Raw genomic sequence first — 23050 nt, forward strand, 5'->3', positions numbered from 1 at the left:
AAGGTTTATACTAAAAATGCAAGTAATTTAGATCCATAAGGAATGCTCTTTTTTGATTGAGCATATTTGTATCAAGGCTTGATGCTCAATTGAGAGGTAAGTATGAGAATTTTGTGGGTCATAGAAAAATAGAAAAGATACAAATTTATATTAAATACTAGCTAAAAATGTTAATTTGTAGATAAGTTTTATTCTCAGTAAAGTTTATACAGACAGCAGCCACGTGTGTCATAATAGCCATATTTGATTCTGAAGATACACTTACTTTCCTGTTTGCAAATCTTAGGATCCTAAACAGTTTTACAGAATAAATGAAATAGGCAAAACAAAGGTGAGATCCATAATTTTAGTGTGCTTTACTCAATGCACTGTGTTTTCTAAGAAATGTACTAGGAGGTTTTTAGCAAAATTAATTTTAATATTTTAAAATTAATGTCTTCAGGGAGGCTATATATTGAAGTACTGTAGTCCTTATATAGTAAACCATCCTTAGAGTATTAACATCACTAGTTTTATCCTAAAAACTAAATTATGCCTTTTTTCCTTGGAACCAAAGGAGGGTTAAAATAAGTTTTGCTTGAATACAGTGAGCAAATAGGAGCCTTAATAAGGAGCCTCCCTTAGTAATAGTGTTGAACACTCAAGTGTTAGAAAAAAATCCTAATATTCAAGTGGCATCTGCCTCTGAATTACTAAGCTTGGCATACTCCACGAGGCACTTGAAAAACTCCCTTGACATCTCCTAAGGCTTCTTCCCAGTCCCTAATCCCCATTGTCCTGCCGTTCCAGTTGTTTTCTGAAAACTTTTTTTCAACTGTGCCCCAAAGTAGACACTGTTCAAGGCATTTGTTACTACAAGGAGTGTACAGAGGGTGGTGTGTATTTAATAGGATCATGCAATCAGTTTCATAATGATGTGGCCATCAAAGCAAGATTCATAATGATGTGGCTATCATTATGTAAGCCTCTGATATATTGATTTTTTTGGCTCAAACGAGGCAAATGGGATGGATCATCTTAGCATCAGTTTCACTCTTCATTCTAAACAAGAGTGCATTCTAAGATTATGCAACTGAATCAGGTTTTCACACATTCAGAGTGTCAGTGTCTGTATGGCAGACTTATTTTCTACATCAAGATTTCTTACCATGTTGTGGCATTAGCATGATTTATAACAAAACTTAATAAGTCTCTTAAGATTACTTTTTGTAAACATTAGTGCTATATATTTTCTGGTCACGTGGGACCAGTATAGCTGTTATAAATATTTCCTAAATTTACTGGGAAAAATGGCTTTTTATTTAATGGAAATATGTGTGTATCAGCTGCTATTACACAAGCAGTAACATGCGTACCAAGTGCATAACAACAAAGTGAATGATTTAACCATCACCAGGGCAAGCTGAAAAACGTTGAATATTTTTTCCAATGTTTACAAACACTTGTATTTTAAATTAACCAAATTTTATTTATGGTCATTGACGAAAATTTCATGTAAAATATCAAACATCAAATGTATAATAAAGTAAAATGCTTAAAAGACAAAAACTTTCTGACATGGAACATTATCAGAATTATTAGATAAAATTATATAGTTACCCAGTGTTTCTTTCAACAATTGTAACCGAACACTACTTTCTTTTGAGATTTATAAGAATTTAGTAGCTGATAGTATAATATGCTCCATGACACAATTTGAGTAAATTACAAGAAAAAGTGATATTAATTCAGAGCATCATGTCCCTACAATAGTATGGGTGTTGGTGAGTGACTGACACCCTCCAAGCAATTCTTTTAAGAGAAGAAAAGGTTTGTAGGCCTCCTTTCCAGAAATCTTGATGACTTGGCATTAAGCCTAGAAAGCCTAAAACTACCTGTGAAAGACAGTTGAGAATGTGGTGTAAATAATAAATACTCTTTTCCAAACACCAGCAAGAAATTCTGATCCCCACTGTAAGTCTAGACCCGGAATGCATTGCTTGATGTCTTTAGGGACTCTCGGACTCAAGGATTTCCTGATACTGGATTGAGAACAGATAGTAGTCAACTCTGAAACACTGCTTTTTTAAAAAAAAATTAAAAACCCTTTCAAAATATGCAGTCAGTTTAAATATTGACATTTTCCACCACAGAAATTAACATCTTGGTCTTAGACAAAGTTTGTACATATGAAATAGGTAATCAAATGAAATTTGATGATTCTAAGTTCATATTTCTTCAGAGGTAGATGGACCAAATTTATCACCTGAAATTGAAGAGGAGCTGATTGTACAGCCAATAAAATTACTCATTTGGAATTAGTTCCCCAAATATTTCAGAGCCTGCCTGCAATTATTAAGTGTGTGTGTGTGTGTGTGTGTGTGTGTGTGTGTCAGGATTGTACCTACCTTACAGACTCATGAGAGAACATACTTTAATTTTGACAGCTGTCATATCCAAAGCACAATTTGGGAATTTAATCTGAACCACTTCACAGCCCTGCTGATCAAGCAATAAAATTCAACCATCTCACAGCTGACACAGAATGGGGAGAAATGATAAAAGATCATGTGCTATTTAATAACTCATGAGCTTGTAATTATTAGAACATTAGAAAATTGGTTGTATAGCTGTTAAGGCTTACTTTGACATTTTGACACAAGAATTTCAGAATTGTCAAGCTGGAAATTACCTTTCTCTGCTAAAAGAGTCCTGTTCACTGAATAATCCAGTAAAGTAGAGCTTCTCAGCCTCAGCAGCTAGGAAGTGTGGCCCAACTCCCAGAATTCTCCAGCCAGTGCTAAGAGTCCAGCTGAGAGCTCAACAATTCATGTGGTTGCCTGGTTCTACCACCAACAGCTTTTTACAGACGGAGTTCCCCAGTAAAAGGTTATGTTTTGGATTAGGGGTGTCAAACTTGTGGCATGTGGGCTGGATGCGTCACGCCTTGGTCACGCCTACCATTTTAGCGAAGGAATTAAGATATGTCACGTGACATGATGCCACGAATTTGATGCTCCAGTTTTAGATAATATCCCTTAAATGCTGAAAATTAAAGTTACAGAACAGCACATCACTACCAAATTTTACTGACTTCAGTAGTTATATTTGCCTTTCATGGATCCTGTACTGTTCTTATATTGCAACCCCATATTTTTAAATACATTTGGAAGGCACCCAGTTGTGGAAGAAGAATCAAAAAGGAAGATTCAAAAATGGGTGGTTGGTTTAGATCAAGGGGTGTCAAACTCGTGGTGTCACATGACATATCGGGACTCTTCCCTTCATTAAACCGGGCTGCGAGTTTGACAGCCCTGATTTAGATCAATCCAAAGGAAAAATGCATAACTTTTGAACAGGTAATACTTTCACATTAAAAACTGTTCTCAACATCTCTTAGAAATGACCCACCAGTACAAGAAGTCTACCATTTCTTTTTATTACACCCTCTATTTTTCAAGTAAAATTGTTAATTAGATACAGTGGTTTTCCAAAAAGTAAAATAAGGAATCTTTTTCACTTTCCTACAAGACAAACAAAAGCAACACTATCCTGGACTATTCATTAACAATTCATTTGGCAATCTGCTATTTTGTAATTTATATTCTTTATAGATCATTTTGAATAATTTAATTTTACATTATAAATAAGTGCAAATAGTTTGTGCGTAAGTATAAAAGCTCTATACAAAAACTCCAGCTAGGCTTGTCTCTAAAATGAGTTATTGGAGACAATTTTTAAGATACATTCTTTTTGCAAGTCTACCCCAACCAATCTTATACAATATATGGAGAAATCTAGTTACTACTCTGCCAATCTTCTCATGTGGCATCACTTGTCTAACAACCACTGAATAGGAAAGAGACATCCCTCAAGTGTGTCTGCTACCCTTCCTTGATATATAAAGGATTATTTTGCAACTGTTGTACATGCTGCGTGTTATCCAGTTGGGGAAGTTAACCAAGGATTTTGATTCCAGAGGTTTAACACTATAACACTAACCTATCTCATCTGAACATCCGAATGGAAATCTTTCAGCCCTGAGCTGTCTGTTCTAGATGGATCCTGAACATGAATCTCCCCATGAGAAGCAAATCCTTCCATCTTGCTAAACTAGATCCTCCAAGTCCTACCTACTACATTCAGTATAAACCTGCATAAACTATTGCCCAGAAGCTGGAATCAGAGGCCAACTTACATTTGAAAAGATTGTGTAGAAACATCAGAGAAAATAACTGAGTTCTGCCCCCTGTACAAATATATATGTTTATTATTTGCCTAATTCAACTTTGCTCACACATAAGCAACAATGCATTTTCAGTGGAAGTGTCGGGGAGGACATCAAACTACACAAATAGTGCAGTCGATGTAAACATTATCCAGCTCCAATTTCAGCTTCTCAGCTTCCCTGTTCTCAGCATAAAGCTTTCATTACAAGGTCAATTCAGCACCCCACACTAGAATAGCCCTCTGACAACATAAAACAGCAGAAACCACTGCAAAGCAGATGCATTTCAATCATTGCCTCAGCACAACTGTACAAAACAAGATTTTGATTGCAAGAACAATGGCACAAAGACATAGTGACAAGTGTTTCTATTATTTTGACATTAAGGGCATTAAGCTGGAATTGCAGTAACGTATGTATATATATATATAAGCAGCCAACACGACAGCACTCATAATCGGTGAGAATGTCTTATAACTTCTGTAGAAGACTTAGGGCATATTGGAAGAACACCTTTGTATGAGTAGTGCATGACAGGAGTCACAGACGCGAACCGGCTTTGGTGAAGATGGCAAAAGCAACTCGTTGTCAGAGCAGGCATTGCAGAAAATTTCACCACAATTTCTACAATGGTGCTAAAAAAAACAAGATTTTTATGCCAATATAATTTGTGTACTAAGAAATAAGTAACCAATGATAACTTAGGTCTACCAACCTAGATACCTATTTTTGTGGATAAAAATAAATGTTCTGTAACAAACCTTGAAGATATATTATTTGGAAAATTATTACAGGAATTCTCCCAATTTATTGACTGCTACGTGGAGAACTGGTAAGACAGTTACCCTAAAATTTCTATAGCATATTTTCAGAGAAAACTGAGCAAGCCAAATGACTGATAAAAATGTCCATCTAGTGAGTGAAAATGTCTTTCATTCATAGCAATTGATACAATTTACTGCACATAATGAGCAGTATATCTTCTGGCACTTGATACATTTCCATCCTTTTATCATTTTTAATTAATAAAAAGACAAAAGAACATTTAATATAAACTCACCTTTCTCTTGGAAAGAGAAAATTCTTTTTCACATAATTTGCAGTGAGTAGCTTCTTTGTCCTTCAACCAGACCAGGCCCTAGTGAGGAGAAGAGATGCTATCTGAACTGAACCACTGCAGTTACAAAAAATTATTATCATACGCCATTCACAATTCACGGAGTAAAACTTTCCTAAAGAGATCAGAAATATTTCAGTAGTAATTGCACTGTTTAAAACAAGAGTTACGTTCAGAGAAAGGGAATGGACTTAACTGCAAAAACTATGTGTGAATTTGTTGATGCTCATCTAGAATATACTGAAATAGCATTTTTAAAAATTAAAAAACAAAGCTAGGAACAGAATAAAGATACCAAAACATTTAAAATTTGAAATGGGTATTCCCATCTTAACTGAAAGTTAAAATACTCTTCTAGAAAAATTGAAACATCCCAACACTTCTGGAGTAGCACAGGAACATTTCTGGTAACATCAGACCAACATTTCAAATTGAAAATATTTTGTACACGTTGGAATAGTACCCAAATGCATAGTAACAACAGACAATTTATGCTCCCATTTACAAAGGAAGCTGTAAGCTTAAGGCAGAAAAATTCTTGAAATTAATGAAAGAACCATCTCAGGATATCGGTTACCACCCGAAATATTACTAACCTGAAGTGTTTTGTTTGCTTCTTTTATGTCTTCTATTTTAAGCTTTGATCTAAAGAGAAGACATGATTTAGAAATTACGAGCAATATAATAAGAATATAATTACAAATATAATACATAAAAATATAAATAAAATAAAAATATAAAACAAATAAGAGGCACATACATCAGTACTTTTGGAGATTCTAGTCTGAAATCAAAAGGCACAGAAGCTCATCCCTTTTCCTACTCAGTGTGTACCTGTGGATAATAAATTCTCCATTGTGGTGGAGATAGCACCCAATCCTGAATGCTATCTCCACACAAAGAGAAAGGTCGTATCAGGTTAGGACCAACGACCCTTCACTAAAACCTTTGCCATTTCTGGAATTAACTAACTTGTGTGTTATCATGGAGGTTTCATCCCCTAGGAGTTCCAACCTGATCACAATTTACAGGTATTGATAAGACACTTTAGAATAGTTTCTCCCAAGTAGCCCAGAAAGATACTTTTTCATTAACCAAAATCATCTCTCTTTAAGAAGGTCTTCCGTATTTCTGGATGGGTTTCTTCACTGTGAGACTCCTATTTATTTGCAAGGGTCTATTTATATTGAACTACCTCACATCCAGACTTCAAATATTGAAAATAAAAGGGTAATTATATACCCCAACATTTAAACGCTTGGAGATTTACAATACTCGTGGCAATGGACATGCTACTGAGACATTAGTGTCACACTAATGTTTGAAGAGACAGATCCTGAGCCTGTGGGATGGTATCAAAGAGAAAAGCTATGATGTGGGCACTTCCTACAAAAAAACTGGAAACATCATTCTTAGCAGTTTAGGAATATAATGCAAGAAACAGAAAGCACTGAGCAACAACTGCTGTTTTAGACATGAAGTTGGATGCTGCCTGTTGGCAATCCAAATGACTATAAACAACATATCCTAACTAGAAAACTGGCTATATGAAAATGGTAGCTTAAAAATTGACACTTCCTCTGATCAATAAAAAAAGCTCCGAATATTTGGGTGGGGCGGGGCAGGGAAGAAACTTATTTTTCTTTTCTTGGGAAATCTTACAAAGAAATTCTGGATTTTGAAAGTGATGTATTTTTCTTGAGACCATAATACCTAATATAATTACCACACATAACTGATTGCTTTTATCGGATGTCAATTACAAGGTACTCTGAAACCTAGAATTCCTTTAAGTGACCTATTTCATTGTTAGTTTGATTTTAAGGCAAATGAAGAACCTCGCTTTGCTTTCAGAATTTGTATATTCATTATTCCTATAATACTTTATGAATTTATTGCTTTACCCATTTTGTTATTTAAATAAGTACTTGTTCATTTTTGTTATAACAAACTGCTGGAGTTTCTGGTCACTTTAATACTTAAATTGTAATTTAGGATTCAGACACACTAAAGAATTCAAAATGAAAGCTCAGTGACATCAAGATGTGAAATAAAAGTATCTTATTGTCTGTTTTAGAGCCCAATCTTAACTGTGGGACCATTCAGAAGTAAATCCCATTCAGACTAGATATCTTGCAAGTAGAAAAAAACTAAGCAAAGCTGGTTTGTTGTTTTCAAAATATTTTTTCCTTAGATCATCTTATTTTTACTGTTTCTTTATAATATGTATCAATAAACTAATTTATTTCAGTTCTGAAATTCTGAGGCTGAATTCTTTGCTACTTAAAATCACACTAATATTCTTCTTAAGGTTTGATGGGCTGTATAAACTGTACATTAAAGGCTTATCTTGAATTAAATTCATAGAAGGTCCAATAATACCTGGAAAACATACTTCCTTCTCCCACACAAGTAAGTGTATATGTGACATCTACTGCCTGCCCATGGAAGCTTCTGAAGATCTGGCTACCTAGCAAGCTGACTTGGCTGTTTACATATACAACGGTCTGAATACATATTGTGTGCCAATGGAGCAGGAGTGGGCAACTATGTCTCAGGAATCTGGGATTCCACAGGTCATGAAGTTGCCCACCTCTGCAATAGAACATGAAATGCTTAAATTATAAATGATTAGTCCATTCCACATTGGGATACCTGGATAATTATGCCTCTTCCCTTAAAAAAAAAAAGGAAAATTACTCGCTAAGTTTGCCGGCAAGTTCTTGGAGAGCTTCTTCTTGATCATGACAAAGATTTTTCAACTGCTTGTTTTTTCCCTGTAAGTTTAGGAATTCCTTAAATAGAAACAAACATAATTAATTGATATATAAAGACAATAATATTTGACATTGAGAAATGTACATCAGGCATTTGTTTGGTTCAAACAGGCATTCAATGAAAGCTAGATTATCAAGTATTGATACCCACAAACTATTATTCAGAAGCAGTGAAGGAATAAGGATTCATTTTATGTCAAACAGGATAAATCATGTTTTTCAATCTTGATAAGTTTAAGATGTGTGGATTTCAACTCCCAGAACTCCCCGGGCACTATGCTGACTGCAAAATTCTGGGAATTGAAGTTCACATGTCAAATTTGCCAAGGTTGAAAAGCATTGGGCTAGATGAAAAGTGTCTCTAAGGCACAATTGTTTCTAGTGAGGGATGTGAAATAATATCATATCTTCAGCCAGCACCCTGAGACTTTAAATCCAGAAAAAAGCATGTGATTTCATTGCAAGACAGAATGATTCTGGCTTATCAAATGTTGAGATAGATGGGTGGATGGACGGGTGTACGGACAGAGATAGATAGATAGATAGATAGATAGATAGATAGATAGATAGATAGATAGATAGATAGATAGATAGACAGACAGACAGACAGACAGACTGACTTCCATATAACTCAACAAAAATGTTTACTTTGCATTGTGGGCAGCTAAACATAAAATACATCTTTGAATAAGAGCAATCTTCCACCATGCTTTTCAGAGACACATGTTCCTTGTATGTAGAAGCCTCTTCAGAGAGCCATTGTACTCTTAGTCATAACAGGTAAAAAGCAAGGTGGGTGAAGCAAAAAAAACAAATGGAAGGGAAAAAAAGGATAAAACGATGACAACTTTGCTCAAGCTAAGGAATAGAACATAAGAATTTTTAGAGGTAGATAAAAGTAAGAATAAATAAAATAATAAAATAAGATAAATAAAATAAGAAGTTCCAAGAATGCATCCCTGTCTGAACAGTTAGCAAACTCCCAACAGAGAGCATCCCTGTTTGAGCAAACCCAGCTTCTGTGAATCACAGCCCAAAAGTAATGGACAGATAACAAGACTATATTGAAAACAAAAGTCAAGATGGCTCTTCTCACATGACTAGGCTTCAATCGTGCAGTTGCAGCCATCTTTGTTTTTAATGGCCCCCTGCACGATGCCAATATATGGAAATTAAGAATCCCACATGAATTCTGTAAAATATCTAAAACTAGAAGGAAATGCTAGTACGCACTGATTGTTAATATTGAAAGTTGATAGGCTTAGAAAAGTATACTGTTTCTGAATAGTCACATTTGATGAAAGCGATTTCATTTGCCTCTCTGGGTGAAACAAAGATCCCGACTCCTAAACAAAATTTATCAGCTCACCTTATAAACGGCCATATCCAGACCCAGTTTTCCACATTTTCCTGTTTTCCATGCCTGCAGCCTCTATCAAGGGAAGTTTTCGGGCAAAAAAAACCCCTCTTCTTCCAGCTGCCACTCTGGAGGTCTCCCACAGCCCACCTGATTGTATGGCAGCCTTGTGGCCCTTCACCCAGACCCCCTCACACCCACCTCATAAAGTGTGCAAAGGTACTTTGCTGGTCTGCCCAGTCCCTCTATTGTTTTTAATCAGGATTCAAGTTTTGAGAAATTACTTTTTTAAGTGTAATGATTTGCTGAGTCTCTGTTTGTAGAAAACAAGTAGTTTCTTTTTCCTTTTTAAGGTCCTCTTCCATGGTTTGTCTCCATTCTCTTTCTATTTTCAAATCTGTCTCCAACTGACACCTAAAAACATAGAATATTTAAAAATTCATTCAAGCTGGAAGAATGTTCTCAGAGCATTAGCTTCATTTTAATTTATGTGATATTTTAATCAGTGCCATAAACCAGGGGTCTCCAACCTTGGCAACTTTAACACTTGTGGACTTCAACTCCCAGAATTCCTCGGCTAGCAAAGCAAAGCTGGCTGAGGAATTCTGGGAGTTGAAGTCCACAAGAAGTTGCCAAGGTTGGAGACCCCTGCCATAAACTACATGATAAATACTTCATCCCCTTTAAATCAGCATAAATCTAATTATAGGTACTTGATAAGCTCAATAGACTTCAGTCTGGTTGAGACGTGACAGCCCTCTTCCCATGCTTCTCAGGCTCTCACAGGAAAGAAGCTGTGGATTTATTCTCAGTAAGGCCCAAAGGTTAGTAGGACAGGAACCACTGAGTGGGAGTCTTATAGAGGAAGACCCAGACTTGAAATAAGGAGGACTTTCTTGGCCGCAACAGTTATAATGCAGTGGAGCATCCTGATTCCTGGAATCATGGTGTCCCCAAAGGTTTTCAAACCAAGGCTGGGCAACAATGGTCCAAAATTCTTGCTCTGAGTAGAAGTTGAACTGGAAGACTCCCCAAAGTCTCTTTTGGCTTCACCATTTAACCATTCTATGACTGTTCCAAGATACATTATCGACGTACTACAGGACAGCCAGTCTGGTGTAGTGATGAAAATGTTGGCCTAGAAACCAGGAGATGGTGAATTCTTGGCATGACTTTGGGCCACTCTCTCTACCTCTAACTCGCTTCACAGGTTATTGATGAGGGAAAATAGGAGCAGGATGGATTATTATGTAGGTCCACTGCCCTATGTTATTTATTTATAAAGTAGTAAAGGGGGGACAAAAATGAATAAATAATTCACTGAGGAGTAGAAATCATGGTGTTCTTGGGGAATTCATTTGAGAAAGAAAAGTGATAAAAGACAATCCTTGAAATGCATGTATGGATGTATTTATTTATTTGAGTGGTACCTCACCTTTATTTTGTTTAATTCAAAACAGAGGGTGTAATTTTTCCAACAACAGCCCAGAGATGGGTTGGGCTGGGGGGAGAGAGGTCGACCTAGAAACATTCTAAGGGATGACTAGAAGTTACCGTCTCCTGTTTCTAATCCTGCACCTTACTAATTTCCATGAAATAATACCTTAAAAGTCTACACAAATTTCTGCAAAGAAAAGTACTGTACGCTCAGGACAGGGTATTGTTCTAAATGGTTGATATAGCAAAAGTATATGCTGACATTATATAAATATTAAAATGTTTATAAAAAATATTAAAAGTACTCCAGTTTCCCCCAAAATCAATGTTACTTACACTTGGTTTTCCTTTTGGGCAATTTCTTTCTGAAGACTTTCAGATTTATTCATATAATCTTGTTTAACTTTCTTGTCCTCACTGTCTGCTTCCATGTGAGCCTTCTCTGCTTGCTGCAATCTGGTGTAATTCAAATCAACTTTGGGTAAAACTGAAGCTAGAATTTGAATGTAAAGGATGAAGACAAATAAAAGGAAAAAAATGGGGAAATAGAACATTTCTAAATGAAAACAAAGTTTGGGGATAAACTCACTAACTCAAATGAGAGACCCAGACAATGCCTACAAATTCAAATTATGCATCTCACTATCACCACAAAACATCCATAAATTTCTCCATTTTTTTTTTATTTGGGATCCATGATAAACAGGCGCCATCCTGGCAAAGTGATACATATGTTAGGTTTTATACATACAGAGTGCTGACTATTTCAACTCTTTTATGGATATGATTTCTTTTTTAAAAAGGAAAAACCAAAGTTCAAGTATCTTGGCCGCTTGGCTTCACAAAAGAAAGAAAGGGCACAGGGACATCCTCAGGGGCAATGAAAAGAACCATAATATTGGTCTGACCATGTGGTCACAACCATCATTTTGACTTTTTAACTACTGACACAGAACTCTGGATGATTGAACTTAGGACACAAATAATATATTTAAGGCTCAACACAATACGTACCAAGGAAGGTCGCTGACTGTGTAATACAGTGTGTCTCAACCTTGGCAAGGTGAAGAGGAGTGGACTTCATTTCCCAGAATTCCTCGGCCACAATTCCTTGCAGGGGAATTCTAGGAGTTGGAAGTCCACACATCTTCGAGTTGTCACAGATGACAAACACTGGTCTAATGTGGCTTGTCTGGCATCAGTTCTGAGTCATTAACACTAGTCTAATATAATATCTATGGAATTATATAAATCAGGGGTGTCAAATTCAAGGCCTGGAGGCCGGATCCAGACCATGGGATGCTTAGATCTGCCCATGGGACCGTCTTGGAAATGGTGAAGGACCAGCCCGCGGTGCCTCTGCCAGTGTGTGGCCCTCCCAAGCTCTGCTTTCGCTACTAGAGAGTTGCAGGACACCATCGCAGCCTAAAACGGAGTTTGCAAGGACTGCGCGTGGCCTCCCAACCTTTGTTTTCTCTGGCAGAGGGTTGCAGGAGGCCATTGTAGCCGAAAACAGAGCTCAGGAGCCTGTTTTCACTGGCAGAGCGCTCAGGCCACCACAGGTGCACCCCCCCCAATATGAGTGATGTCATGCTGACCACACCTACCCTGATCCTCCGAGGTCAAACTCAACCTTGATGCAGCCCTCAATAAAATTGAGTTTGACACCCCTGATGTAAATAGTTGGATTCCCACCCAATTTTGACAGCAGCTAAGAACACAAATATATATATATATATATATACTGTCTGGCAGAGCAATCCACCTAGACTTTTCCTGTCATGTCTCTTCCAATCTCATACACAACTTGCTCCAAAATTTGTTTCTAAGGAAAAGGGAAACAGATAACCTCCCTATCTTCCCATGGATTATCTATATTCCAAGGACAAAGTGTGAAACGACTCTGCAACGAATGAGCTGTTTTAGGCATGGCACTAGCCTCACTTTGGTGTGTGTGTGTGTGTGTGTGTGTGTGTGTGTGAATCTTGCTTTTGAAAACACTGCCTATCCCTAGATCAGGGGTCCCCAAACTTGGCAACTTTAAGAGTTGTGGACTTCAACTCCCGGAATTCCTCAGCCAGCAAAGCTGAGGAATTCTGGGAGTTTAAGTCCACATGTCTTAAAGTTGCCAAGTTTGGAGGCCTCCGCCCTAGAGAAATGTGTAAAAATCATCCAGTAAACCTTCAGTAAAGAAGGTTGAAAGGGGCTTTATCTTGATTTCTAATGCAAGGATGTCTGTTACAAGGGGTGGGGGTTAGTTAAAATCTCCAATTCCAGCAGCCACTGTGCCATCAATATCCCTACCGCATCCCATGCATTCCTCATAAAAAGGGGGCAGGGCTTCTGTGGCATGGCTGTGGCTGCCATCTTGACTTTTCTGACCACCCAACACTCCCGTTCTAATGCTAATATGTTCCTAAAGCTCCCTCATCTGTAAGGATGATTCCCCCTCAGCTTTAAAGGCAGGTGCATCGGAGAAAGCCCCTTTCCAAAAAATTAATTGTAAAGCCTTTCTACCCAGGCAGATATCCGACCACAAACAAATAATTTCCATTCCATGATTGAATGCCATCAACTATAAACAAAAATTATTTCCGTAGTCCCTCTTTCTTCTGTATCACAAAGTAGATTCACAAGCATACGTTCCACTAAAAGAGGTTTTATGCTTTACCAATGCCCACCAGTGGATTTCCATTCCACTACTTCTTCGGTTCAAAGCATGGTGGATTTCCCATTTCATTCCTCTTTTTAAAGCAAAATATAATTCTCCCAGCACAATTGTGGAGCACATCTACACTTCTTAAAAACAACATTGTGCAAAGATTAATATATTTAAAGATAATTCAGAAGACCATGTTTATTAACTCTTGTCCTTATCAAAACACCAAGAAAAGATCTATGTAAACAGAGGTTGAATTACAATCTGCAAGATCTTTTCTGAACCTTTTCCTTCTACCAGCTTCACTGTCATAAAAATAGTACTAGCTGAACTGGAAGTCAGTCTCTGTTTATCATTTGCTAGAAAATAACACTGCGATTTTGAAAAGATCAATTCCAACAGGAAACTGCTAAATTAAGATTTTCTATTGTCATTTCCTTTCAGAAAAACAAAGCAGGAAATCGGTGTCAGAAATATGGTCTGATGAGAATACTACACTGACATCCCAAGTAAACCAAATACATGGACAAGAGACTCAAATCTAAGCAATCATAATTCAAAGCTCATTTTCCTTGTGTAAGCGCTGCTGTCTGTTTGCTCCATTACAAATTGTTTTTGCAAGATCCATGGCTTCAAAATGATATATCTTTAACCAGCTTGTACTGGGGTTGCCCTTCACGACTGGAACATTTCACCAATGTCATGGCAATAGTCCTAGTCTGCGTTAACAATTCCTTGTCACTTCAGATGTGCAATGGATAGAAATCAAAGACAAAGGCAATAAAAACATCCAAAAATGTGGGATAAAGGAGAAAAGAAAAAGAAAGAGGAAAAACGATGTCAATAAAAGAATATTCATGCTTACTAACGTTTTAATACATAATCATGTTTTTGTTCAATAGACTGGATTGAAAAAGAAAACAATGATGAGACTATGGATGTTTACATTTTTAAGCAATTAGAAAAATCAACCATTTTTAACATACTTTTGGGATTGTGATTCGACAACTGCAGTAGTGTGCAAATTCAAAGGGCAGGATGTCAGCTTTGACAAAAAAAAAAAGGAATAAGTATTTTTGTGTACCTGATTCTAGCCCTCTTCACTTTCCTTCTCCCAGAAATATGAATGGCTAGGCAAACTGGAAAGCTCATTCTATGATATGTTTAGCATTACAGTTGAATCAGAACACGAGTGTCCACAAGGATGTGTTGGTCAAAAATTTGTAATCAAAGCCCCTATTCCTTTTTCTGTGCAAGGCAATGAAAAAGATGTAGGGCAATGGTGTCGAACCTTGGCAACTTTGAGACATGGCTTCAACTTCATGGCTGGCTGGGTAATTCTGGGAGTTGGACACATCCTGGTTTAAGGGTATTGATGAAGGCTGATAATTTTTTTGACACACAAACTTACAGACATTTCCAATCAGGATAGATGATTTATTTCGCTATAAGCCTAAATTTACTTTCGGCTTCTCAAGGGAGAAATAAGATTGGCTTAGATCTGAGGCTCTGAATCAACCATGGCTAGAAACATCATGAGTTCTCTACTAGAAATTTCTGCTATCAAATGAAACCAAGTGAGAAATAAAGGGTAACTTGCCCTCAGAATGACACCATCGTACCAATTCTCTAATTTTAATACCTAGAGCAGGGGTGTCAAATTCACGGCGTCATAGCAGCATCACTTGATGTATCCGGACTGTTTGCCCCATTGCAAAATCGGGTGTGGGTGTGGCCAGTGTATCTGGCCTGTGGGCCAGGAGTTTGACAGACCTGATCTAGAGCCTCAACTCTAGGGTTACTTTACAAGCACTTAACCTCCTACGTACATTCTGCCTTACGTTTAATCTCTTTTAATTGAACTAATATCAACAAAAATATAACCTACTTCTGAAGCTACCCCATTTTATATGCAACCTGCTGCATGGATGAGGAAACGAGTTAACAAAAACATTCTTTGAAAATTTGAATTCTACAGCAATCAGCCAATCACAAAATATATGTGTAATCTGAGCCTCCCAGGGTTTTCTGACGGCCTTATAGCTGCTGGTATCAGGAGGCTGTGCAGGCCACATCTAGCAAAAGAAAAAAGGGACGGGGGTGGGGGGGGAAGAACCCCTGGCTTGGACTCAAAACATTCCCTCTGGCTTATCTATCTTTCAACTCATCCTTCAATGCATCATCAGTCTACAGCTGCGTTTAAAAGGAGATCCAAGCCTCACACTTTGCTGCCCCCAGCACAGCATATATTTAGGTCAAAGAGAGCTTGGAAGAATTGCTAACAATATGGAAAAGTTAAAAGAGAGGAAAGTTTTGGAATAGCTAACTGCAATCTGCTAAATGGGCTATAATGTGATATAGAGTGGAAAGGAAGAGGATTCCCGCAACTTGGGGAGGCATCTTCTGTGTTCACAGAAATATGTGAAAGCAGATCCATCTGAATTATGGCTGTTCTTGTATGAACATGTATTTAAAGTTAAGAGCAAGTTAAATGTGAACAATTATGTACTATTTCTTTTGCCACAATATGCAGGTAACTGAGTCTAGAACCTGCCAAACTAGCATGTAATGCTAAGCCAAGGTCTGTACCATGTTACAACTTACGTTGTAGCATAGGTTGGATCAAACCCAGTTTCTACTTTCCTCCCCACCACCACCATCATCATAAGTTAGCCACACAGACTTTTGAAGTGTTTGTTTTGATTTATTTTTTTTTGCAGACGCTCAGCTTGTCAATGCACATGAAATAAGAGATTGTGGTTTTTAACAAACTGATCTCAAGCCATGGATTATGAATCTGGGCATTAAACTGAGCATGAAAAATAGTGGTGATTATATAAAAATATTATTAAAAATTGCCAAAGTTTGTACCTCGGAGGAAGATATAAGCCCGCGGCTTCTTTTGCACTAACATGAGCAAGAGAAAATGAGTAAGAAAAAGCATAAAAGACTGTGATGTTGTACCTTTGTTCCAGATGCTTCATAGTTGTGGTAATCTCACTAGTTTTATCCTCCAAGCGACCAATTATTTCACTCTTTTCTTTCATGGCTTCATCTGAAAACTATTAGTAGAGATTATTCTATTACAGTATGGTAATTTCCAGGCAATATAGCTCTTTCTTCTGCTGCTTTCTTCTCTCTGAACCAACTCTGAATGCTGAAATCTCTGTAAAAAGTAGCAGTACTAGCGGCCCTGTAGTGTAGGCCATGCAGGGAAAAACAATTTCCAGCATTCATCAGTCCTGCAAAACTACTGCATGTTTTTCAGTTCCAAAAACACTTCCATGTACTTAATGGACTTGGAAGGACAAAGAAGAGGGGGAAATGTAGCTGATGTCAGAATCAATCCTGCATCTGATTAGATGGCATGAATAAAATTTTTACCTTCAAGACGGGCACTGTTTTATCCATGTGCATGAATAGGGAGGCCAGTGACCAGTGCTTTTTATTTTCCTTTAACCTTTCTGGAAGGGAGAATACAGGGAGTTCTTGCATAACTAGCATATTTGGAACTCTCTGTGGAAATTCTCAGTCATTCCAGGTCATGGTTGTCCCAAAGGTGCTTTTTCAAAAGGCAACTGGACTTTCTTTTGAAGACGTTTTGCTTCTCATCCAGGAAGCTTCTTCAACTCTGGAAGCTTCTTCAGTTCTTCAGAGCTGAAGAAGCTTCTTGGATGATAAGTGAAATGTCTTCAAAGAAAAATTAGAAAGTGCAGTTCCCTCTTGAAAAAGCACCTTTGGGATATTTGGAATTGGCAACTCCGTTCTAAGCCATGCAGTTATTAACTAAGCCATCATGTGCCATGAAGGACATGAATCTCACCTTCGGCAGGCAGACGCGGCAGGTAGTCATGATCTTTAGCTGGGCTTTTTTTTTTTTTGTCAGCCCAAGGGTGGAGGGGGGAGAAGGTACGTAGGAAATACCTTGTCTCTGCAGCATCGGTCATGTGACTGAGTGGGTGTGACCAACTAGATGTCACTCACACCACCTTGCTGAGTTGGCCACGCCCACCCAGTCACATGACCACCAAGCCATGCCCACCAGACAAGCCACACCCACAGAACCGGGAGTAAAAAAATGTTGAATCCCACCACTGGAATAAAGGTTCTCTTAAGTTTGTGGAGACTGACTGTGTTTCTTTGAATCCAGTCCACGATTCAAAGTGAGGCTAATGAAGAAACAGGGTCTGTAACTGTGGCTAGGTTTTGGTTAGTTTGCTTTGGTCTGACAGAGTGCCTGAACCTGAAGTAACAAAGAGGGGAAAATGAAACTTGGCTCGCTTCTGCAACCTCATTTTTGATGCTCCTGGATTTGTTTTTCTTTTTCCTGCTCCAACTACACAGGAAAATATTTTAACAAAGCTAAGGTGTTTCAGAAAGGATTTGCATCCCTAGCCCTGCATGCAGAAGCCGATCAGCCATGAAGCCCTTGTGTTTTGTTCAATTAGCAAAGGATTCTCTTATCAGCTGGCCAGTCACTAACAGCTAAGATACCGGCTGCACAGACATATCTGCAAAGAGGGCTTCCAAACAGTGGTGGCATTCTGCCCAGTTCTGGAGAGCCGGTAGGAGCGGAGACCGAACCAGGTCTCTCGGTTGCTTTAATGGTTCTGCTGTTGGGCTCACCCGCCCTCCCTGGTTCCCATACTCACTTTTATCTGCTGAATTTGAAGTGCAGCTGCTTTGCGCGGCACAGAATAGTGCCGCGCGGCCGCTCCTGAAGCGGCTGGGATTGTGCAGGCTTGTAGGAGGCAAGTTAGAACGCCTCGTGTGTCTGCGCAAATGCCTCTTTGCCTGTGCAAAGTACGCGTTTGGCACACGCATGCATGCAAAGTGTGAGCACGTGCGCAAAGCGCGCCAACCGAGCCACGCCTACCGAACCCGTGGAAACAATATTTGAATCCCGCCACTGCTTCCATACTATTAATATACAGTAGGATCGTTCACATGTTTATTGATGGCTGATGCTAAGCAAGCATGGCTTAACATATCATATAATCCAAGTCCATTCCATGACTCTGCTTAAATGGCACTGTCAGCCCAGATAGAGAAGATGCTTTGGATAACTGCCAACAGTTGACCCTGAAATTCTAGGGGGGAGAATTAAACCCCCAGACACCACCAGACTCTACTGCATTACACTTATTTTGGTTTCAAAATATAAATAATGAACTACCTGCAGTTTTTGGTACATTTCTGTGTTTATCACTTTGACTTCCTCCAGCTGTTGCCGCAGATTTATAAGGGTGTCTTGCTTTTCATGTATATCTTTCTCCAATAGCTTCATTGCGAGTTCTATCTCATGCTTCATACCAACCTGGACCATCAATTCATTCTCTATATCCTACAAAAGATAAAAACAAACATGCCCACATCTTCCCAAAATCCTGTGTTTCATTTCAGATTGAACATTTCTAGCAAAAAGAGCATGATTGATGATTGACAACTGTGTGCAGCTACCTAAGTACAGGCAGTCCTTGCAAGACAACTGCAATTGAGCCTACCCATTGCAAGCATATGTCATAACATTCCTAAAATGGGTCTGTCATGCCCCTGGTGGAGACTGACTCTGAGGGAGAGGAGGAACAGCCCACAGGGAGTGGAAGTGTGGCTCTGGAGGTTGTGGAGGAGGCTGGGGAAGGGCAGAGGTCGGCTGAGCAGTCAGAGGAGAACCCAGGCCCATCCCCTCTCCATCCTAGGGCATGCAGAGAGGAGAGGATAAGGTAGAGATGTGGTCTACTGGGAAGGAGGGATCCTCTTCATGGGCTGCAGCTGTGACAACTGAATAAGCGGACGGACATGCGTACAGGCCAGTGCTGGAAACAAACCGTGGAAATATCTCTAGTGTATTGTTCCTCTGTGAGTTTGGCGCCCTTCCCGGTGTGTGTTCTGATATCTGTGGATGTCTTCAAGCTCTTATCTTGCCTAGTTTGTGTCGTTTTTTTACTCTTTATAATTTATAGGCATTTTCCTTTAAACGGCATTTGCTCCTTCTTGGAACTGCTCATGTGGGAGTTTTTTGTCTCCAGTCAAGGATATTTGGAGCTTGGAAGCAAAGTGAAGGAATAAAAGGGGCTTCACCTGTTTTCTGTGACTGTGTTTATTTTGTATTCCACCCTGGGTCATCACAGGGTCAGTCATGTCACCAGAATGACTTTACAACCTTTCTTGCAATAGTTGTTAAACAAATTGCCATGGTCATTTGTGGTTTATTTTATGGGCACACTTTTGCTGAAAACTTGTGACAATTTTTGGCAAACGTATCATAAAATACAGTCACATAACTGCAGGATACTGCAAACAGCTATATGTGCAATTGTGTTGCCAAGCGTACAAAGTTCAGTCATGTGATTATGGAGGAGGCCCAATTGTCAGAACTTTAAATCTGAGCCATAAGTCCCCCTCTGAACGGTCACCAGTGGTAAGTCAAGGACTACTTGTATGTAACTCCAAGGAATATGCAGAACCAACCATTCACCATTTATATAACACCCACTCACTTGTCTTAACTGTGATTCTTCTCGAAGCTGTCTATGTGCTTCATTGTACATTTCATCCAGGCTTTGTCGGGAATGTTTATATGTCTGAAGTTCTGCTTCGGCATCTACTTTATTCATCTACAAAGAAAATAAGGAAAATTATTGTACTTAAAAACTTTGGTACTCAGAAAGAGACCTCATCCTAGAGCTGGTATGCCCAACCTTGACTCCACTGACACGTTTTTGAAATGGCCACAGGCTGTCCTTCTTTTGGCCTGCTCTTCTGGTCTTGGAATGGGCCATTTGTTAATTGACCCACTAAAATACCAAACGGTATTGCCACTTCACTGTCTTTTGACTCAGTTGCATGTCTGTTTTATTTGCTTGTCCTACTTCGTAAGGTTTATTTTTATCCCATGTTTCGGCTGTTTCACCATTTTTCAGTTCTTTTCTTTGAACGTAAACCACTGTGGTGACTTCTGCGGTTTTAAAAAACTCCCTCTGAGTATTTTGCAGGTGGTTACTTTGTCTTTCTAGACATTTTTCTACTCTGCCTACAAAAATCTTTCTCATCTTACAGGGCTAATGTTAGCTCAGGTTAAAAAAAATGTTCCCCTATGTCCTGACTATCTTGACAAGGGGATGTAAATATATTTTGCAATGCTCCTTCATGCTATGGTATACTTACAAGTGATCTTCCAAAAATATCCCCCTGAAGCTTTTACCTAGCTAGATTCTTGAAGTACATAAAATGCTTAAATATTATATTTTTATAGAAAATTACATTAAAAATGGCAAATTTTGACATACAAATCATGAATTATTTCAAAATATTATACCTCCAGATGATGTTGTGTTTTCATTAAAATGAGTGTGTTTTCACTTCGTAAATGATGGTTTTCTTCTTGTAGTTTAATTATGTTGTTTTTAGCTATCGCCAACTAAAAGAAAGATAGAATGCAAATATTAAAAAATCCAAAAGCTTTCAAACAGCAAAAAACCAAAGGTCCAAACCCAAAATGCTTCATGAAAACATCACTCTCTCCTGATCACATCACTGCCCTAGTTCAGCATATTTGACTAGGGGTTGTTCATTCAACTTTTTTGTTGGCAACCAACAAGGACTCTTGGCAGTTGATGGGAAGCAGAAATCCTAAATGTGCAACTGAAGATATTAATCTCAATTAAAATCCAACATTAACAATAGCTAAGGAATGTTTAATATGCAGAGCGCCATGTGTTTAGACACTTGTAAAAGGCCATCTAGCAGGCAGGGCTATATCATCTAAACGAGCTTGCCACAAGGATTCCTGTAGTAAGCAATTTCCACAATTGCAAATACATTTATACACACAGACATACACAGGGTCTATAGGGATTCTCAGTCATCCAGATCATGGTTGTCCCAAAGGTGCTTTTTCAGGAGGACTTTCTTGTTTTTTTCTTTGGAAGATGTTTCGCTTCTCATCCAAGAAGCTTTTTCAGCTCTGACAGGATAGATCCTTCCATTCTTCACCATTTAGTCAGAGCTGAAGAAGCTTCTTGGATGAGAAGCGAAACATCTTCCAAAGAAAAAACAAGAAAGTCCAGTTGCCTCCTGAAAAAGCACCTTTGAGACACACACCAAAACCAATCATAGTTATGCCCCACTGCAGTTGAATGTTCTCTCAAGCTACTGAGAGAATGTTTTATGGATTGCTGGATGTGGACTCTCCTTCCATACTGCTATCATACATATTTTAGGTCCATTTCCAGGTTGTCTGTAAGGCTGGGGTCAAAAAGGTCAAGACTGCTCTGGCGAGGCTTGAGTGCCATGGTCATGGCCATCCTGACATTTTGGGTACCCTTACAGATGCTCCTGCTTATATGGCAAAAAATGCATGTTTGTACAGATGAACCAGGAGTTCATGGCGAACTGCAGCTGAGCGAAATGGAGAACATCCAAGAAACTAGGCCACCATCCTCCTGCTGCTCAGATGTTCAGTAACACACAAGGCACCTCTGGCCAAGGGAAACATCTTGGCAAAACAAATCCCAAACTAAAATAAAAACCAAATCCCAAATGCAAACAAAGACTGCTAATTTCAACATATGAATGAAATTAAAATATATATTGCTGAAAGACAATACCTCTTCGATTAATTTAGTGTTTGACTTCTCTAGTGAATCAACACGGGTATGGAGGCTGCTGACTGTACTACTGAAAACGATAAAAAAATATATTTTTCAGAATTATTTCTACAATTATGCAGTAGTACAAACATTTACAAAGCCTCCTAGCAGCGGCTTGGTACCCAGCAAACAAATGCATCAGAAGACACTTCCTGATACCACTCCTCAAAATGTGTTTTTTATCAGATTTTTTTTTAAAGACTTTTATATCCATGATACATCCCAATGGTCACCCCTTCTTAAAATCAGAAAGACCTGAGCCAGTATAGCTTTTTGACATCACCCCAAAGTGGCTAACAGCTATTATCCAAAAGGATAATGTACAGGTGGTTCTCAACTTATGATATGTTTTTTAATGATCATTCAAAATAAGGATGGCCTTGGAAATGATGCATTATGGCTGTAAAGCATTTCCTACCATTATAAAACATTAGTCTGCCCATAGTTACACGAACCACATTTTGTGCATTTAGCAATCAACTTACATTTGCAACCAGTTTCAGCATTCAGAATCAGAATCAGACTAGAGCTGGAAGGGACCTTGGAGATCTTCTAGTCCAACCTCCTGTTCAAGCAGGAGACCCTACCATTTCAAGACAAATTGCTGTCCAGTCTCTTCTTAAAACCTCCAGTGATGAAGCACCCACAACTTCTGACAGCAAGCTGTTAATTGTCCTCACGGTTGGAAAGTTTCTCCTCAGTTCTAGATTGCTTCTCTCCTTGATTAGTTTCCATTCGTTGTTTCTTGTCCTGCCCTCCGATGCTTTGGAAAATAAGGTGATCTTCTCTTTGTGGCAACCTCTCAAATACTGGAGTACTGCTATTATGTCACCCCTTAGTCCTTC

The 23050-nt window shown here is 38.5% G+C and overlaps 1 protein-coding gene across 3 annotated transcripts in view; it reads right to left on the minus strand.

The window, feature by feature from the left end:
* Positions 1-3402: 3402 nt before the first annotated feature.
* The window catches only part of RUFY2 (RUN and FYVE domain containing 2), a 31108-nt gene continuing 11460 nt past the window's right edge, over positions 3403-23050 (minus strand). For 2 of the 3 annotated variants that reach the window (XM_026713515.2, XM_026713512.2), the window contains exons 8-18: positions 22164-22233; positions 20873-20974; positions 20055-20171; positions 18731-18898; positions 16519-16616; positions 11232-11351; positions 9743-9872; positions 8025-8119; positions 5921-5969; positions 5268-5345; positions 3403-4842 (exon numbers count right to left, since the gene is read on the minus strand). In XM_026713515.2, coding sequence (XP_026569300.2) covers positions 4699-4842; positions 5268-5345; positions 5921-5969; positions 8025-8119; positions 9743-9872; positions 11232-11351; positions 16519-16616; positions 18731-18898; positions 20055-20171; positions 20873-20974; positions 22164-22233 — 1171 coding nt within the window. In that variant the 3' untranslated portion in view covers positions 3403-4698. Of the gene's footprint in view, positions 4843-5267; positions 5346-5920; positions 5970-8024; positions 8120-9742; positions 9873-11231; positions 11352-11583; positions 14296-16518; positions 16617-18730; positions 18899-20054; positions 20172-20872; positions 20975-22163; positions 22234-23050 lie in introns of those variants that run through there. The other variant, XM_087932289.1, reaches the window with a different exon arrangement.

The sequence above is a fragment of the Pseudonaja textilis genome, chromosome 4 (assembly GCF_049901715.1).
Source record: "Pseudonaja textilis isolate UNSWEBS1 chromosome 4, rPseTex1.2, whole genome shotgun sequence".
Lineage (NCBI taxonomy): Eukaryota > Metazoa > Chordata > Lepidosauria > Squamata > Elapidae > Pseudonaja > Pseudonaja textilis.